This window comes from Electrona antarctica (genome assembly GCF_951216825.1).
Source record: "Electrona antarctica genome assembly, chromosome: 5".
NCBI classification, from domain to species: domain Eukaryota; kingdom Metazoa; phylum Chordata; class Actinopteri; order Myctophiformes; family Myctophidae; genus Electrona; species Electrona antarctica.
This window is the reverse complement of record NC_136810.1, coordinates 24,288,156-24,305,455: the sequence shown is the minus strand read 5'-3', so window position 1 is coordinate 24,305,455 and position 17,300 is coordinate 24,288,156. Positions and strand designations below refer to the sequence as shown.

Below are 17,300 nucleotides of genomic sequence, written 5' to 3'. Positions count from 1 at the left end.
TATCGTTGCTATCGGGCAGAAACCTCTATTTTTATGTTTGTTTTTTTAATTACTTGATCATACTACAGCGTAAAAAAAAATCTAATCAAAAGTAGCAGATATTTTTCGCGGCACGTTTCGAGCTTGTAGATCTGCTATTTTGTCATTTTGAATCCTGGAAAGTGACAGTTTTGGACTGAGGTTTCCACTCGACAGACGATATGCTGTCGGACATGTTCTGTAGTTGGAAGCTACACATTTTTTGTTGATTGCGGTTGACTTGTGGGTCGTGTAAAGTTACTCCAAATTAAGTTTATGGGTGGGTGTGGGCGGATGGGTGCGTGCGTGCATGCATACATGCGTGCTTTTGCGCTTGCAAGCGTGTATGTGTGTGCTGAGAACTGCCATTGGCTGATGCAAAATCAAAACTTCATAAGTGCTGCTGCCCCCGAGTGGCTCACACACTGACTGAACATCCTTTCCACGCCAATCTCTTCCCTCTCTCTTTCTCATTGTCTCCACCAGGCCGAAGGCATGTGGAGAGTATGTTTAGCACTCCGTCCATCCGTCCGTCCGTCTGTGCCAGCTAATCTCCGCCACCGTTCGCCCGGTCGATGCCAAACTGTGCATACACACTCCCTGGATGCCAACGATTAACCTCTGCCCCAATTTTTCCACAATGGCATGTTATAGCGCCACCATGAGGCAGATTTCTGCTTAACACATTTATTTATAATACTCGTATACATTGTATCCATACATCACGCAAATCGGTATACACTATCTCTATAGTAATGTGATCAACACGGACCTGTCCGCTTCCCCATATTCCATGCACATTGGCTAAGACTGCCTTCCAAAGTTTGCAGGATTGGTCCATTTTGAACAAAATGCCTCAAATCAGCCTCATTATGGTGCTATAACAGGCCAATTCATGTTCTTACCTATATGTACAACTTTGTAGGCGCACTTCAGAGGCCAAGGAAAAACCTTTGCCCTGCATTGTTTTGCACCTGCCAGTTATAGGGCCACCATGAGGCCGATTTTGGCAAAACACATTTCTGTACATTACACGTACACATTACATCACACAAATCGGTATACACTCTCCATAGTCCTCTGATCAACATGGATCTGTCCGCTTTCCCATATTCCATCCCAATTGGCTAAGATTGCCTTTCAAATTTTGCAGGATTGGTCCATTTTGAACAAAATGCCTCAAATCTTGAACACAGCGTGCAATTTCTGTGAAATTATGCACGCACATTCCCACTATGGCAGAGGAAGAAATGCCACTTAAAAATAATTCAAATCAGCCTCATGGTGGCGCTATAACTTCCAATTCATGATTTCACCTATAACTGCACAGATCTGTGTATGAACTCCCTAGAGGCCATCATGAGGCCACTTTTTGCTAAACACATTTCTTTATAGTACTTTATAGTAGAACTCTACAGTTGCAACTCAGGTCCGTTTCACTAAGAGGGTTTAAGTGGTTACTAACTATAGTCACTCAGCTCTCCCAGAACTTCAGAAAGCACAGATGTTTTCTCCATACATAAACGTAACACACATGATTGATGTCCTTGCTGGACCTTATCTCTACTCCCTATCCCCTCCCACCTCTACTCCCTATCCCCTCCCACCTCTACTCCCTATCCCACCTCTACTCCCTATCCCCTCCCACCTCTACTCCCTATCCCCTCCCACCCCTACTCCCTATCCCCTCCCACCCCTACTCCCTATCCCCTCCCACCTCTACTCCCTATCCCCTCCCACCTCTACTCCCTATCCCCTCCCACCTCTACTCTTTCTAATCTCACACAATCTCAAAGGAAACTAAAGACACCAGTCTGCTTTTTCCACCAGGAAAAGAAATGACACATTTCAGCCAATCAGGAGAATACCCATTTTATCATCTTCAAATGTTAAAGTGTTCATGGTATTTTGTCTGCCCCCTTTCTTATAGTGCCATCACTTCCAATTTCACTTGTTTAATCTGTATTTTGTTCTCTCTCCTGGTCGGATAAAATCGGTATCCCGAGCTGAAAGTGCATTTTCAGTTTACTAAAGAGCAGGAGAGAATCGGAGACTCCTGTTACCAAACAAACACGCGCGAAATTAACTATTATACTTTTAACAAAGGAATATCATTGGGAATAATAATTGTGCAGTCCAAGTTGGGAATGACACTTTGCCCCAGGTGAAGGAGTTTAAGTATTTTGGGGTCTTGTTCACGAGTGAGGGGAGTACGGAGCAGGAGATCAGCCAGAGAATCGGAGCAGCAGGGGTGTTGCAGGTATTGCAGTATGGCTCGGATAAAGTTACTAAAGTTGCTTTGGAGAGGGAAGTCTGGAGCTCTCTGCTGGAGCTGTTGCTACTGTGACCCGACTCTGGATAAGCGGTTTAAGATGGATGGATGGATGGATGAGGATTGTAGTTGAAATCGCAATGCTTTCTGGGCATCATCCTAATCCCTATAACCGAAGGACATCAGGGGAGGGGGCAGAAATGAACCCTTCCACTCCTCTTCCTATAGCCTCCTTCTAAACGCCATCTCCATTTCCGTGTCTCAACATCCTACATGCCCCCCCCCCCCCCCCCCCCCCCCCCACACACACACACACACCTCTGTCTCTCTCTCCTGTTTCTCTCTCTCTCGCCCTCCCCCCGTGTCAGTTTATCATAGGACAGCAGACCCAGTGCAGTAATTATAGGCCAAAGGCAGGTCGAGGGGAATAATTACATATCATTTGACGTGTGGGCCTCTTAAGAGTAAAACAAGGCCTTCTTTGCAGGTTATTCGAGAGGGCTACAACGCTTTTTTTGGGGTAGGGGGTGGGGGGGGGGGGGGGACTTTTTCTTTATTTTCCCATGTGTGACATTCAAATCCCTAAAGGCTACAACCGGACTTCCCTGACTGGGTACTGACTGCGGTTTTGCACATTGAAGCTATTATCGCTGTCCCTGTCGGAGAAGAAACCTTGTATCTCCATATTTCAAATTCTTCATAATTTTCTTTTTCACTTTGTTTATTTTGCCGTCTTTGTGAAGTTCCGTCTTTCTCCCATTTTCTGTCCCTCTGTCTCTGACCTGTCTGTCTGTCTCTGTCCCGTCTGTCCATCTGTCTGTCTCCGTCCCTCTCCCACCCTCTCCCAGGTTACAACACGGTGGTTCGCATCCCGGCGGGGGCCACCAACATCGATATCAAACAGGTCAGCTACTCTGGGAAGCCGGAGGACGATAACTACCTCGGTAAGTGCTGCATGAATAGTGCCCTGCACATCTGCGTCCGTGTGCGTGTGTGTCCGTATGCGTGTGCGTGTGCGTGTGTGTGTGTGTGTGTGTGTGTGTGTGCGCGCTGAGCATCACATTTTGGGGCGGAGCACTCGGGGTGTTCCAGTGTTCTTTTTATTTTCCAGAGTGCACTTCTTGCCGCCTTAATTAAAAAATAGTTCAGCTTTTGTAGAGCGGTGCTTTTGTAGAGCGGTGCTCATGTAGAGCGGTGCTCATGTAGAGCGGTGCTCATGTAGCGGTGCTCATGTAGAGTGGTGCTCATGTAGCGGTGCTCATGTAGCGGTGCTCATGTAGAGCGGTGCTCATGTAGAGCGGTGCTCATGTAGCGGTGCTCATGTAGCGGTGCTCATGTAGCGGTGCTCATGTAGAGCGGTGCTCATGTAGAGCGGTGCTCATGTAGAGCGGTGCTCATGTAGAGCGGTCCTCATGTAGAGCGGTGCTCATGTAGCGGTGCTCATGTAGAGCGGTGCTCATGTAGAGCGGTGCTCATGTAGCGGTGCTCATGTAGAGCGGTGCTCATGTAGCGGTGCTCATGTAGAGCGGTGCTCATGTAGCGGTGCTCATGTAGAGCGGTGCTCATGTAGAGCGGTCCTCATGTAGAGCGGTGCTCATGTAGCGGTGCTCATGTAGAGCGGTGCTCATGTAGAGCGGTGCTCATGTAGCGGTGCTCATGTAGAGCGGTGCTCATGTAGCGGTGCTCATGTAGAGCGGTGCTCATGTAGAGCGGTGCTCATGTAGAGCGGTGCTCATGTAGAGCGGTGCTCATGTAGAGCGGTGCTCATGTAGCGGTGCTCATGTAGAGCGGTGCTCATGTAGCGGTGCTCATGTAGAGCGGTGCTCATGTAGCGGTGCTCATGTAGCGGTGCTCATGTAGAGCGGTGCTCATGTAGAGCGGTGCTCATGTAGAGCGGTGCTCATGTAGCGGTGCTCATGTAGCGGTGCTTATGTAGAGCGGTGCTCATGTAGAGCGGTGCTCATGTAGAGCGGTGCTCATGTAGCGGTGCTCATGTAGAGCGGTGCTCATGTAGAGCGGTGCTCATGTAGCGGTGCTCATGTAGAACGGTGCTCATGTAGCGGTGCTCATGTAGAGCGGTGCTCATGTAGCGGTGCTCATGTAGAGCGGTGCTCATGTAGCGGTGCTCATGTAGAGCGGTGCTCATGTAGCGGTGCTCATGTAGCGGTGCTCATGTAGAGCGGTGCTCATGAATGTAATTTGGTTCAACTGAATTTGTGGAGTGAAAAAAAGAGAGAAAGAAAAAGCTAATATCGGCGATCTACAAGAACGTGCACGTGACATGTCACATCACCATAAATTTTGAGCTTGTGTAGATCGGCTATTATTTGCTATTTTTGCACAACACCGTTGTAAAATAAAATGTGTATTTAGCGTTAAAACCCGGAGCCGGTGCCAGCTAGACCGCCGGTTACATTTGTACCGGTTCAGAGAGTGTGTGTGTGTGTGTGTGTGTGTGTGTGTGTGTGTGTGTGTGTGTGTGTGTGTGTGTGTGTGTGTGTGTGTGTGTGTGTGTGTGTGTGTGTGTGTGTGTGTGTGTGTGTGTGTGTGTGTGTGTGTGTCTGTGTGTGTGTGTGCGTGTGTGTGCGGGAAACGTTGGAGAGAAGGGCGGGTGGGCGTCAGACGAGGCTGCTGTGTTAGGAAAGCAAACGTACTGTCAGTCCCACAGCAAGATGAATGAGGCAGCGCTACGGCCTAATTAGAGGCATGTGGAGCCAGCCCACATGAAAGTACATGGAGATGGACCCACCGGTGTGTGTGTGTGTGTGTGTGTGTGTGAACAAGTATGTTCTTGTGTGTTTCTGTATTTTGCCGTTTGTGCACTGTTGTCACACTGTGGGCGTGTGGAAGTGTGCGTGAATTTGTGTACTGCAAGCACATACATACATATTGTATATGTGGGGGTGCTTTTGTCTGTGTTCATGAAAGCATGTATGTGCGTTTATGTAAGTATGTTTTTAGGTGGATGCGCACTGTGTATGAGCATGGGTGCGCGCGCAATCCACACACGCACACGTGTGTGTGTGTGTGTGTGTGTAGTGTAGTGTAGTGTAGTGTAGTGTAGTGTAGTGTAGTGTAGTGTAGTGTAGTGTAGTGTAGTGTAGTGTAGTGGTGCCCACTCCACTGCTTGTACTCACCATGTACTGCCAAGGCGTCAGTGACGGCAATCAGAACCTTGTCTTGCCTCTGACACACACACACACACACACACACACACACACACACACACACACACACACACACACACACACACACGCACACGCACAGCCACACAGGCAGTGGAGGGGTTAAAGATGATTCGCTCCAGTCATGTGCAGACTTGAATGTAAACAAAGTTGTGTCTAGAGACTTAATCACACACATTGTTTCAACATGGAGCTTTGACGTTGTAATTAACTGCATATTTTCTAAGAACTCTGCTTTTTTTGTGGGGGGGGGGGGGCTGGAAAAGGGTACTATAGTTGGCCTGTTCGCTGTGCCAGTGCATGTGCATGTGTGAGCGTGCACGTACAGTATGTGTGCGTGTGATGCGAGCCTGCTGTGTGTGTACTTACATGCGTTACGTCCATTGTGTCAGCATGCTTATGGACTGTCGGGAAGATACCTTGCATCTCCATGTTTCAAATGTTGTTCTTTTCCATAATGAATGCCCTACTTCAGTGGTTTTCAACCCTTTTCATTTCAAGGCCCATTATTTATTTGGCATATGAGCCACGGACCACTATATAAAGAGATGTAGGGCTCCATTTTTGTTCGATCATTCTATATACACTATTTGGGGATTTAGCAGTGGGGAAGGGGTGTTCCCCCCCTAAAGTTGGTATTTCGGTCACCTGTCTAAATCCCTAAAACACCTCCGTTACCCGTTACATTATGCATACTGTAGGTGTGGTTTGGGCGTTACAATAATTAAACCAATCACCGTGCCACATGCCATTGCCTTTAACACTAGCATGACTGAAGTAAAATGAGACACAAGTAGCATGTGCTTAAATTCATATTTAGAAAATGTTTCAGATGTCAAACATTTCTGAGATGATAGAATGGTGATGGATGATCAATGGTCATGGAAGGGGAACATTCTGAAAGCTTCGTGGGCAAAGATAATAAACTTCAAAATCTAAAAAAAACGATCAAAATGACCTCTCAGACATGCTAGTGGTCCCTTATCCGTTGCCCGTTATGCCCAGTGCTAAATTGCTTCATAGCCTTACGGTCTATAGCCCATGGAAGAGTGATGTGTTGCTGCCTTGAAGTCTCACTTGTGCTGCACCGCAACCAACTCTCCATCATTTAGCTGGGGTCCTTGAGGGGGACCCCCTTGTTTGCTTACATATGCGTCTATTGTGTCAGCATGTTTATATACTTATTTGTATTTGCAGCCAGTGGAGTTCCTCTGTTTGCACTGTAATGTCAGGCACTAAGCAGGGGAGTCACGCAGTCTAACTGCAAATGATTGCAATTTGGTGCCACCAGTGTTTCATCACACATACACACACACACGTGTGTGCGCGCGTGTACGTGTGCGCGTGTGCGTGCGTGCGTGCGTGCGTGCACACGCCTCCTCCTTGAAACTGTGGGCTTTCCAGAACAATAGGCTGAAATTGGATCACTGTTTACTATATATATTTTATCATCTCTGTCGGGTGGAAACCTCATATGTCCAAAGCTGTTACTTTTCAGGATTCAAACGCGCCCCGTTTCGAGCTTGTATAGATCTGCTACAACAGTTAAAACAGGGAGATAAGAGGTTTCTGCCCGACAGGAACGATATTCTATAGCTTGGACTAATACATATCGACTTCTAAATGCTTCTTTAACAACTTAAAGCCAATATACTTAGTTGACCGGGATCGCCCAGGGCACTGTGCTCGATCCCAGCGCCGTACCACTTGTTGGTGCCCGCGGCTAGGACCAGGTCCGGTGCTCCCTGAGAAGGTTTTTGCTTCTTCAGCGGGCTTAGGGAAGCTGTCAACACATTTTGGGAACCGATTTAGTGCTATTCCTGGCTATTTGCCTGGTCCACTCCTCGTTTCCATCTCCACCAAATTTCTGCTGGGAAAATAATTGATGTACAAGCTCACAATGCTCCGTATTGTGGCAATATGAGCTTGTATTTATTGAATGTGTTCACCTATTTTTGTACCGAATGGGCGCCTATTATAACACGTGTCCAGAATAGGCACATGCTAGGGTTCATGTGGTTACCACCTTCACTTCCACAGGATTCAATATACATTCTCACATCTTTTCTGTTGTTCAGGATGGCTTTGTGGTATTTCTGCGGCTTCTTACCATTCCTCTCCGGTTGTTGTTTCCCGCGCAGCGTTGGCTGACAGCCAGTCCAACTCCCTGCTGAACGGGAACTTTGTGGTGGCCATGTTCAAAAGAGAGATCACCTTCAAGGGAACGGTCATCGAGTACAGCGGCTCCGACACCAAGGTGGAGCGCATCAACTGCACCGACCGCATCGACGAGGAGCTCGTACTGCAGGTAAAGAGAGGCATGCGTCAGCTGTTCTGTTCCTCCTCATCAATGCAGGGCCGTGCACAGAAAGACACCAAGTGTCTGCCCTTTTGCAGTCTGGACAGCAATGTGCCTTTTTAAAAGCTCATTTTTTCAGTATGTGGCCCATCATGGTGACATCGATCAATTCTGGATTAAAAGCGTCTAATATATTATTTATGCCCCAAAATCTATAAATGTCACACACTATTAAGGCAGCCGGTGGTTCCACCATGGGCGTAGCTTGAACTTGACCCCAGGGGGGGCGAATGTCTGGGGGGAATCCTGTGCGCACTATTTTTTTACCTTTTATTAATTATTTTGCCGTTTTTATACAATGCCCTATAACCTAACACCTACAAATTTGTTATTTAGCACAGCACACACACACATACACACACACACACACACACAAGTTACAACAACAACCGGAATTGACAGGACACTGCAATCCTGCAAGTTTGTTTATTTACCTGATTGCTGTCAGTGTTTTCTTATAGTTCACTTTATAAAACTGCGCAAATAAGCCGGTCTCTTAAAGCAGGCGTTCTCAACCCGTGGGTCGCGACCCCCCAGGGGGTCTCAACAGGGGGGGTTTGTTGATTTCCGGTGACGTCATCCGAACGCGTCACCTATCCCACTCTGTCCGATGGAAACCCTCTTAAAAGTCTTAAAACGTATTACAACGCGAATTAAACAATGAAAACGTAACTCGTTATTGGGAGGGAAGCTGTTCTACATCAATTAACTCGTGTAACTATCTAAGAGCCTAATGTGTAAACAAATTAACAACAAAAGTGCTGTCAAACAAGTAGGGGAGAGCCGCCATGGTTGTAACATTTTGCAAGTATCACTCTTTTACTCAGAGATCCTTTTATCTACATAATATTTTCAGGCAAAGGACCTACACATGTCTGCTATCATAAACCACAAGCTTTTCAATTGATGAAACAGGTCGGGAGTTATTAAACCGAAAGTGGACGCTGTTCCAGTGTTACATTTGTTGCGCATATGGGATTAATTGTAACGGCATGCGGCATAAATGTAACAACGCAAAGAAAATGCCATTAAACATATCGTTTTCAGCTTAAATCAATTATATTTCACTGAAGCAACTCTTTAACATGGTTGTCATACCATGGATGTGATAAGAAAATGTATCAACCATAAGGGAATTATTAAATATTACTGGGTGTACCAGTTTGGGCGTTTGAGTCAAACGCAAAGAAAATGCCATTAAACATATCGTTTTCAGCTTAAATCAATTATATTTCATTGAAGCAACTCTTTAATATTGTTGTCATACCATGGATGTGATAAGAAAATGTATCAAACATAAGGGAATTATTAAATATTACCGGGTGTACCAGTTTGGGCGTTTGAGTCAGTTCAATGGCAATGTTATACAACCCTAAACTGATTTAGAATACACTCTGTAATTGATAGACTGAACATAATATTGGCCAATATGTCAAATATGTAAATATTCCATATAATGTTATGATATGACATGGTGTGTGTTACAATTGAACCACTTTTCAAGTCCTTCTTTGGCGTTGCTTACAGACCAGAACTAACCAGCATAGTGTCTAAAAACGATGCAAACTAATGAAGAACATAAGCATGCAGACATCCATGTCAATTTTAGCTTATCAACATAAAAAAATCACACCCGTGTGAACTGAGTGGTGCAAGGTCTTATATAGCCTGATCAACTGTGGTCTGACGTAATGTCAGTGACCATAGTAACCATGCTCATTTTTTTGGGTCCCACGTACAGGTACACACACGTACAGGTACACACATACAAACATAGATACAGACAAAGCTGGTTGTTGGAGTGGTTTGCACCACTCAAAAAAAAAGATTTGTAGACCACAGAACCACAGACCACAGGTGAACATTTTTACGCATTTTGAGAAAAGCCAGTTTTCCTTCAATAATTCCCAGTAGGATGAAGGAAAACACTTGAAACTTCCTGGGCATGTAGAGTACATTGCTGTACATATACTGACACAATGACGTCATGATGGCATTGACCAATCAAGAGATGACGTGCATGTTACAACCATGACGCATTACAACTGTGGCGGCCCTCCCCTACATGAAGCTATGTATACATTCTCTATAAAGTTTAATCTGCAACACAATGTTATACATATAGTGGGGGTCCCTGCTTCGTCTCTCTCTCAGCTAAGGGGTCCTTGGTCTTAAACACGCCCTGGTCTACACTGTAGATCAATGGCTTCAAACTCTGGTCCTCAGGGCTCCCGGTAATGCCGGGTTTTTGTATCCTCACAGTTTTAAGTACAGGTAGTTCCTGATTACAGTGACAACTAGAAAATGTGCAGCCAAGGTGTCAGTTTGTCTATAAGGTGTTCTATTGTTCACTGTCTTTAATATGCTTTCTTTCATCACCTGCCAGGTGAGAAATCATGCTACATTTGCTGTATTTGTTATATTTTAGAAGTAATGCCATCTCTGTTGCATTAATGATAGTGTAAGTGATATTGTTTCGGCTAAAACAAAAGGTTTCTTGTTAAAAGCTCTATATTGTGATAGTAATCATTTCTGTATCAGTGTTTGTTGAATAACATTGGTCTCCCTGTCTCTCCAGCTCTTTAATAAACAGAAAATAAAATTTCAGGTGGGTTGCCAGTTCCATCCAATCAGGAGGGAGTCAGGGTAGAAGCTTACATTTTATAGTGTTTCAATTTCAAATTTGTCTGGTAATTATTTGTGTCATCCCTTCCTTTTTCATGTGTTTATCCTGTATCCTGTTTGTATGTATCCGGTTTTTGAAAATACTATGACTATAAAACAAAATGCTGTCAAAATGAACACAGTGTGAAAGTCTTCACCACGTTCCTCTCAAGCCCCCAGTGAGGCTCTCCAGCATTGAAGCACTTGGCCCTAGTGGTTGGAGTGTGAACTGCAGGCGGACCCGTGGATTCATGACGAGGAAACCCCGTGCAGCTGGGCTTTAACATTGAGCGCCCGGTTGCACTTCCCCATTCGACCACCAAAATGTGGTGGTCGAATGCGGAAGTAGAGCGTTCTTCCGGGTGCTTCAAAACGCCACTGAGCAACTTCCACTAAAAATGAATAGCGGGGGGTGGGGGATATCGCTCCGGGTTCAGTCTCTATCCTTTTTTTACTCTATGGTTCCTCTCTCCCATGCAGGTGTTGTGTGTGGGGAACCTGTACAACCCGGACGTACGCTACTCCTTCAACATCCCCATCGAGGAGCACAGGGAACAGTTTGTGTGGGACCCCTCGGGCCCCTGGATGGAGTGCAGCCGCATGTGTCAGGGTAAGACCCAGTGTTGTTTTTGGCAGCACATTTTAGATTTTAGTTTTAGTCATAGTCTTTGGAATAAAACTTCATTTAGTTTTAGTCACATTTTTTTAGTCATCTGAAATGTTTTAGTGTTAGTCTAGTTTTAGTCGACTAAATCTACAGTTGATTTAGTCGACTAAAATGTATTTTGGCGGGCCTTGATGGTGTCGTAATGGCTGATTTAACACTTGCAAACAAACAGCAAACAACGCGTCGCGCTGCGACACGTTGTGTGCTTGTAGATCGGCTATTTTCAGCATGCAAGCAAGTTTGTTATTTAGGACAGCACACACACACAAGCACACACACACACACACACACACACACACACACACACACACACACACACACACACACACACAACACACACTCACACTCACACTCACACACACACTCACACTCACACTGACACTGACACACACACTCACACTCACACACACACATTCACACACACACACACTGTACTGACGGCCCGCTGGTGACCTTGGCATGCCCCTGCACCCCCTGAGCCTGGCCCTTAACCCCCAGATGAGCCGTGTAAAACCTCCCCTCTGGAGGCGGCCTAGCGAGCCTTCCTGTGGATCAGAGCGCACAGCGCTATTAGCCGGATCCTGGGAAAGAGCCATAATCCGGGGTTCTGAGAGACCCCCTAATGCCGGATTTATACTTATTTTGCGCCGCAGTGTCGCGCACCATAAACAGACGATCTAAAAGCAGACACAGACGCAGACTGTGCATCACGTTGCGACGCACAGTCTGCTTTTAGATCGGCTGTTGTTGGTGCGCGACACCGGGTTGCAAACTAAGTATATAGCCCCGTAATTCTGTGTGCCAGAGGACTGCATGTCAGAAAGCTGATCGGACTTGTTACATGGGGAGGAAATGCGATCTCGCTGGCAAGCGAGCTGCTCGCCAGATGTTGCTCTTAATTCGAACCTTGCCTGTGTTTGTTTGTGTGTATTTGTGTGTGTGTGTGTGTGTGTGTGTGTGTGTGTGTGTGTGTGTGTGTGTGTGTGTGTGTGTGTGTGTGTGTGTGTGTGTGTGTGTGTGTGTGTGTGTGTGTGTGTGTGTGTGTGTGTGTGTGCGCGCGTGTAGGCGAGCGAAGACGCAAGGCGGTGTGTGTGCGTAAGAGTGACCAGCTCGAGGTGTCGGAACAACGCTGTGAACATTTACCTCGTCCCGGTGCTGTCACTGAGCCCTGCAACACTGACTGTGAACTCAGGTGCGCACGTACACGCACATGCACACACACACACACACACGCTACAGCCACACCGCACTCACACTTTGTACATCTGCACAATGCATTTTAAGGACCCAACTTCACCAAGGAATAGTGTTTAGTGTAAAGTCGACCAGAAGAGCTGTTATCTAGAACACTTGGCAGGTGTATCGGCTCTGTGCATAACTGTAGCCCCATTTATTTAATTATGTATTTATTTATTTATTCCAGAAGGTGGCATACCTGTAGCCTGGAATCCAGACTGATTTGCTCCATTCAGCTGTTTTTTGTTGTTGTTTTTTTCACACACAATACACAGAGGATCCTTACTTTGTCTTTCTCCGCCCCACCCCGTCCCTCCTCTACCTCCCCCTGCAGGTGGCATGTGGCGGGGAAGAGCGAGTGTTCGGCCAAGTGCGGCCCCGGGTACCGCAGCCTGGACGTCCAGTGCATGAGGTACAGTCAGCTGAAGAGGCAGAGTGAGAGGGTGGAGGCCAGTACGTGTGGGGAGCTCTCTAAACCCCAGACCAGGGAGCCCTGCCACGGGGACTGTCTGCTGAAGAGCTGGCAGTACAGTGCCTGGTCACAGGTACAGTGTGGAAGATGCTATTCACTAAAGATCTGTTTCCAACTTATTCTCACTCTCAACTTGTCACATAGTGTACGGGACAGGACCCCCTGTTCAGGATTCAGGACCCCTTGGCGTCACTTTTTAATGCAATTCATTTTTCCCTCAATACCAAATATCTTCGATGTTGCAATGCATCTGAATCATCTTTTATTGCCAAATCATAAATAAGCTTACACGGGTAAAGTGGGTGAAATGTTTTTCATGTGCGCTCCATCATTTGTAGTTTTTTTAAGAGATTGGAGAGAGTAGGAGAGGTAAGAAGAAAAGAAAAGAACACACGATACAACCAGGTCAAAAAATAATGAAAGGCATTTTGCATTATGTGTGAGCTTGTAGATCTTGCTGTTTTCGTGGAATGCTCGCCTCCGGTTAAGTGTTCCGTTTTTGTTTCTGCAGTGCTCTAAGACGTGCGGCCGTGGGAGTCGGACCAGAGAGTCTTACTGCATGAACAACCTGGGCAGGAGGCTGTTGGACCGCGACTGCAGCGAGTACCAGAGGCTGGTCTCTGAACCCTGCAACGAGCAGACCTGTCCCAAGTGGTTCCCCAGTGAGTGGAGCGAGGTGAGACGCTGCACAAGCTCTGGACTTTAACATCTGTTAAAGGTTGTCCTGTGTTAACCTATAACACCTCATCTGCACAGGCACAAGGAGTGAGCGTTCCGACGGCCATATCACGCGAAAAATAGATATGGAGCGTCGATCAGTGCATTGCGATGTAGCCTGAACCAATCAAATAACCAATAAATAGTGGCGTGTAGATCTCAACCAATAAAAGTGTTTAAGGCCGCGAAACCTCGCTCAAATAGAAACTCTGCGAGTGAATATAGGAGGGGTGGACGACGTCGCTGCACGTTCGCGGTACGTCAGAACAGTCATGTATATGTATGTATATAACAACATGTATTCTAAGGAGATGTCATAGTTCGCTCGCTCGCATCGCTGGCAGTGTAGATGAGGTGTAAAGTTAAGGAAAGCCCACATCAAGCATTTCACCCACTGTCATCGTTAAAATTCTGTTATGGACTTTGCTATCCGCTTGAGTTAGACTATGTAGTATCTTTATAATCCCCTCCCTCTCCCTCTCTCTCTGCAGTGTCTGGTGACCTGTGGGAAGGGGATGAGACACAGGCAGGTGTTGTGCAGTGTGGGGGTGGGAGAGGAGAGGCTGGCGGAGCACCTGTGTGACCCCTCCAGCAAGCCCCCCGGCGTGGGCTCCTGTGAGCTGCCTGAGTGTGCCTCCTGGCAGGTGGGCGTCTGGGGAGCGGTGAGTGCCACACACACACACACACACACACACACACACACACACACACACACACACACACACACACACGCACACATGCACACATGCACACAAACACACGTTTGTATTACTACTTCGATCGGTGGTTTCAACCTGTGGGCCGGGACCCCCAGGGGTGTCCCCAGGTGACAGTGAAGTGACGATTTAAGGACATTTAAGGCCTTTTAACCGTTTCCGTCCGTAGTCCTAGGGGTCCCAATCGACGTGTCCATAGGACGTCTGTAGACGTCCTAGCGCATCCTCAATGATACCGGGCGAGAGAGGAATATTCTGAATTTTTACGCACACACACCTGTAATGACACATACTCACACATGACTGCACACACAGGTGCGATTCTTACGGACAAATTCACACACACATGCACACACACACGCACGCACACACACAGGTCTGAGTGAGGACATGGGTTTCATGTGTGACTCGCATGTGTGTCTGTGAACCCGTGAAAGTTTGCGTGTGTGTGTGTGTGTGCGTGTGCGTGTGCGTGCGTGTGTGTGCGTGTGCGTGTGCGTGTGCGTGTGCGTGTGCGTGCGTGCGTGTAACCTGATAGGTTAGTTAGTGCACTGACTCCAGCTGCCTGGTGCAGCTTTCACTTTGCCCTCATATCCTGTCCAAGTAAGCCTTACCACACACACACACACACACACACACACACACACACACACACACACACACACACACACACACACACACACACACACACACACACACACACACACACACACAGCCAGCCCTATACCTCCTTACCACTATACCTCCTTACCACTATACATTCACTCCTGCTATGAAGAGACTCTGCAGATGTCTCATTCATAGTCTAGTGCTATGGGTTATGATTAAATATCCATTTTGTATTATTATTATTTCAAAAGATTTTCATTTTAATATTTTTATAATTAAAATAGAAAAAAATAATAATGTTAAGAAGTAGGTATTGAAAATAGCCAATATACAAGCTCACAACCACACGTAACTTGTAGATCAGCTATTATTTTCACTAGTTTGGGTCCCCGGAGAGAGAAAGACATTTCTCTTTTGTGTCTGGAGCTAAAAGCTCTGGGAAATCCCTGGCTGGTTGTACCTTCTAGACGTAATGTGGTGCCAGACGTGTTTACAGCAGGTACAATCAGATAGACGGGGTCTATCGGCTCCTTAACGCCCGTGTAATCATAATTTGTTGCTCAAATAAACCTGTCCAGAGGCACTTCCTCCGCTCTCACGTTGTGCCCCCATCCTGGTCGGACCCCCTCGCAGGTTAGGATTGGGGTAAATGGTTGAGTGTTTGTGTTTCGTGTGTTGAAGGCTTTAACTGGGGTTTTTTGAGACCCGCTTCGACCTTGACATGCTTAAATATAGTTTGAGATCGCTGTTGTTTGACTTTTGTGTGTGTGTGTGCGTGTGCATGTGCGTGTGCGTGTGCGTGTGTGTGTGGTGTGTGTGGTGTGTGGTGTGTGCGTGTGTGTTTCAGTGTGCAGTGACCTGTGGCCACGGCTACCAGATGCGGGCTGTGAGGTGCGTGTCGGGGGCCTACGGCACCACACTGGACGACCGGGAATGCAACGCTGCCTCCAGACCACGAGACAACCAGGTGAGTGAGTGAGTGAGTGAGTGAGTGAGTGAGTGTGAGAGAGAGAGAGAGAGAGAGAGAGAGAGAGAGAGAGAGTGTTTGGCTGCCCAGAGAGGAGAGGCTGTGCTGTCACTGTGACGAGGCAGCTGTAGAGACAGAGTTACACTTCATAATGTAATGTAAAAACTACACAAAATATTAGGGAGGAGTTCATTCCAAAATTTTAAACAAATTGCCCAGAAATCCAAAGTATGACAAAGGGAGAAATTACCACTCCTTCTGGGGGAACAGAAAGAATGTGCAGTTTTTGCTGCAAAATATGTCAATTCCTGTCATAAGAAAAGGGACAACAAGTAGGACACACATACAGTATGCCATGTTTTATTTTCTGCACCACCTGCTTTAATTTTTGAGTGGTGCAACCACTCCAAGGAACAGCAATGTCTGTGTTAACCTATGTGGCTATGTACTGTATGTGTGTGACTATGAGTACCAGTAGGGGCAAAAGTGGCGCTGTTGTGTCAGAAACAGAGAGAGAGAGATAGTGCTGCACTGTTGCCTGCTAATGAGAGAGAGAGAGAGAGAGGGGGGGGGGGGGGGGGGGGGGGGCAACACTTGTAAAATGTCATGCCAATAAAGCCTGTTGAATTGCGCACTCAAAGTGTAGCCACTTTCACCCTGGCATCATTATAAGCAAACATCTTTCAAAAAGGTTCAAACATAGCACAAATAGTTTATCTGTCTTTATGTAGATCGCCTATTTCTGCGTCGTCATACGATGAAGTATGAATTAGGACTTTTAAGTGGTTTAAGATCAATGTTATTCCTACCAGAAGTGGGTAATTAGTGTTGTAGTAAGGTGGAAAACTACATGACAAACATGATATAGTGCATACATATCTGTGACAGGCTTAATGGTAAATGACACGCACACACGTCCACATGCACACACGCACACACAATACAGTCAGTGAGGCGATATAATGCACCTCCCAAAGTGAGCAAGCATCCAGTTCTGTTTTTTATAACATTATTGGCTAGGCTAGTTTGTAATTTTTTGGCTTTTTGGGTAATGTTTTGAAATAACAATAATTTAAAATAAAATGTAGAAAACAAAAAATACAGCGACCCATACAAATGTGTGGGTCTCTACTCCTGAACTAGTGCTCTACAGTACATGATTCTCAACCGTTTTCATCTCAAGGACCCCCATGCAGATGGACGTACACTAGCTCACAGTCCTCCATTTGATACAATGGGACACTGCTCTCTACTGTAAAATCCTCAGTGTTCATTTATAAATGGCCTTCTTGGTTCCATTCGTACGATGTTCCAAGTTTCAGACCTGTAACAGTCAATGTTTTGGACCCCTAGTGGTCCTCCGACGCAGTGTTGAGAAACAGTGTGATAGATCAGAGGTTGGTCAGGGGACCCCCATG

The 17,300-nt window shown here is 46.5% G+C and overlaps 1 protein-coding gene across 1 annotated transcript in view; it reads left to right on the top strand.

Annotated features, from left to right (window-relative positions):
• The window catches only part of LOC306923907 (A disintegrin and metalloproteinase with thrombospondin motifs 20), a gene marked incomplete at its 5' end in the record, with an annotated part of 154,198 nt that overhangs the window by 73,238 nt on the left and 63,660 nt on the right, over positions 1 to 17,300 (top strand). Inside the window, 8 exons of the mRNA XM_079502253.1 lie at positions 3,139 to 3,234; positions 7,617 to 7,783; positions 10,979 to 11,108; positions 12,231 to 12,357; positions 12,736 to 12,946; positions 13,385 to 13,549; positions 14,082 to 14,252; positions 15,763 to 15,882. Coding sequence (XP_079358379.1) covers positions 3,139 to 3,234; positions 7,617 to 7,783; positions 10,979 to 11,108; positions 12,231 to 12,357; positions 12,736 to 12,946; positions 13,385 to 13,549; positions 14,082 to 14,252; positions 15,763 to 15,882 — 1,187 coding nt within the window. The remainder of the gene's footprint in view (positions 1 to 3,138; positions 3,235 to 7,616; positions 7,784 to 10,978; positions 11,109 to 12,230; positions 12,358 to 12,735; positions 12,947 to 13,384; positions 13,550 to 14,081; positions 14,253 to 15,762; positions 15,883 to 17,300) is intronic.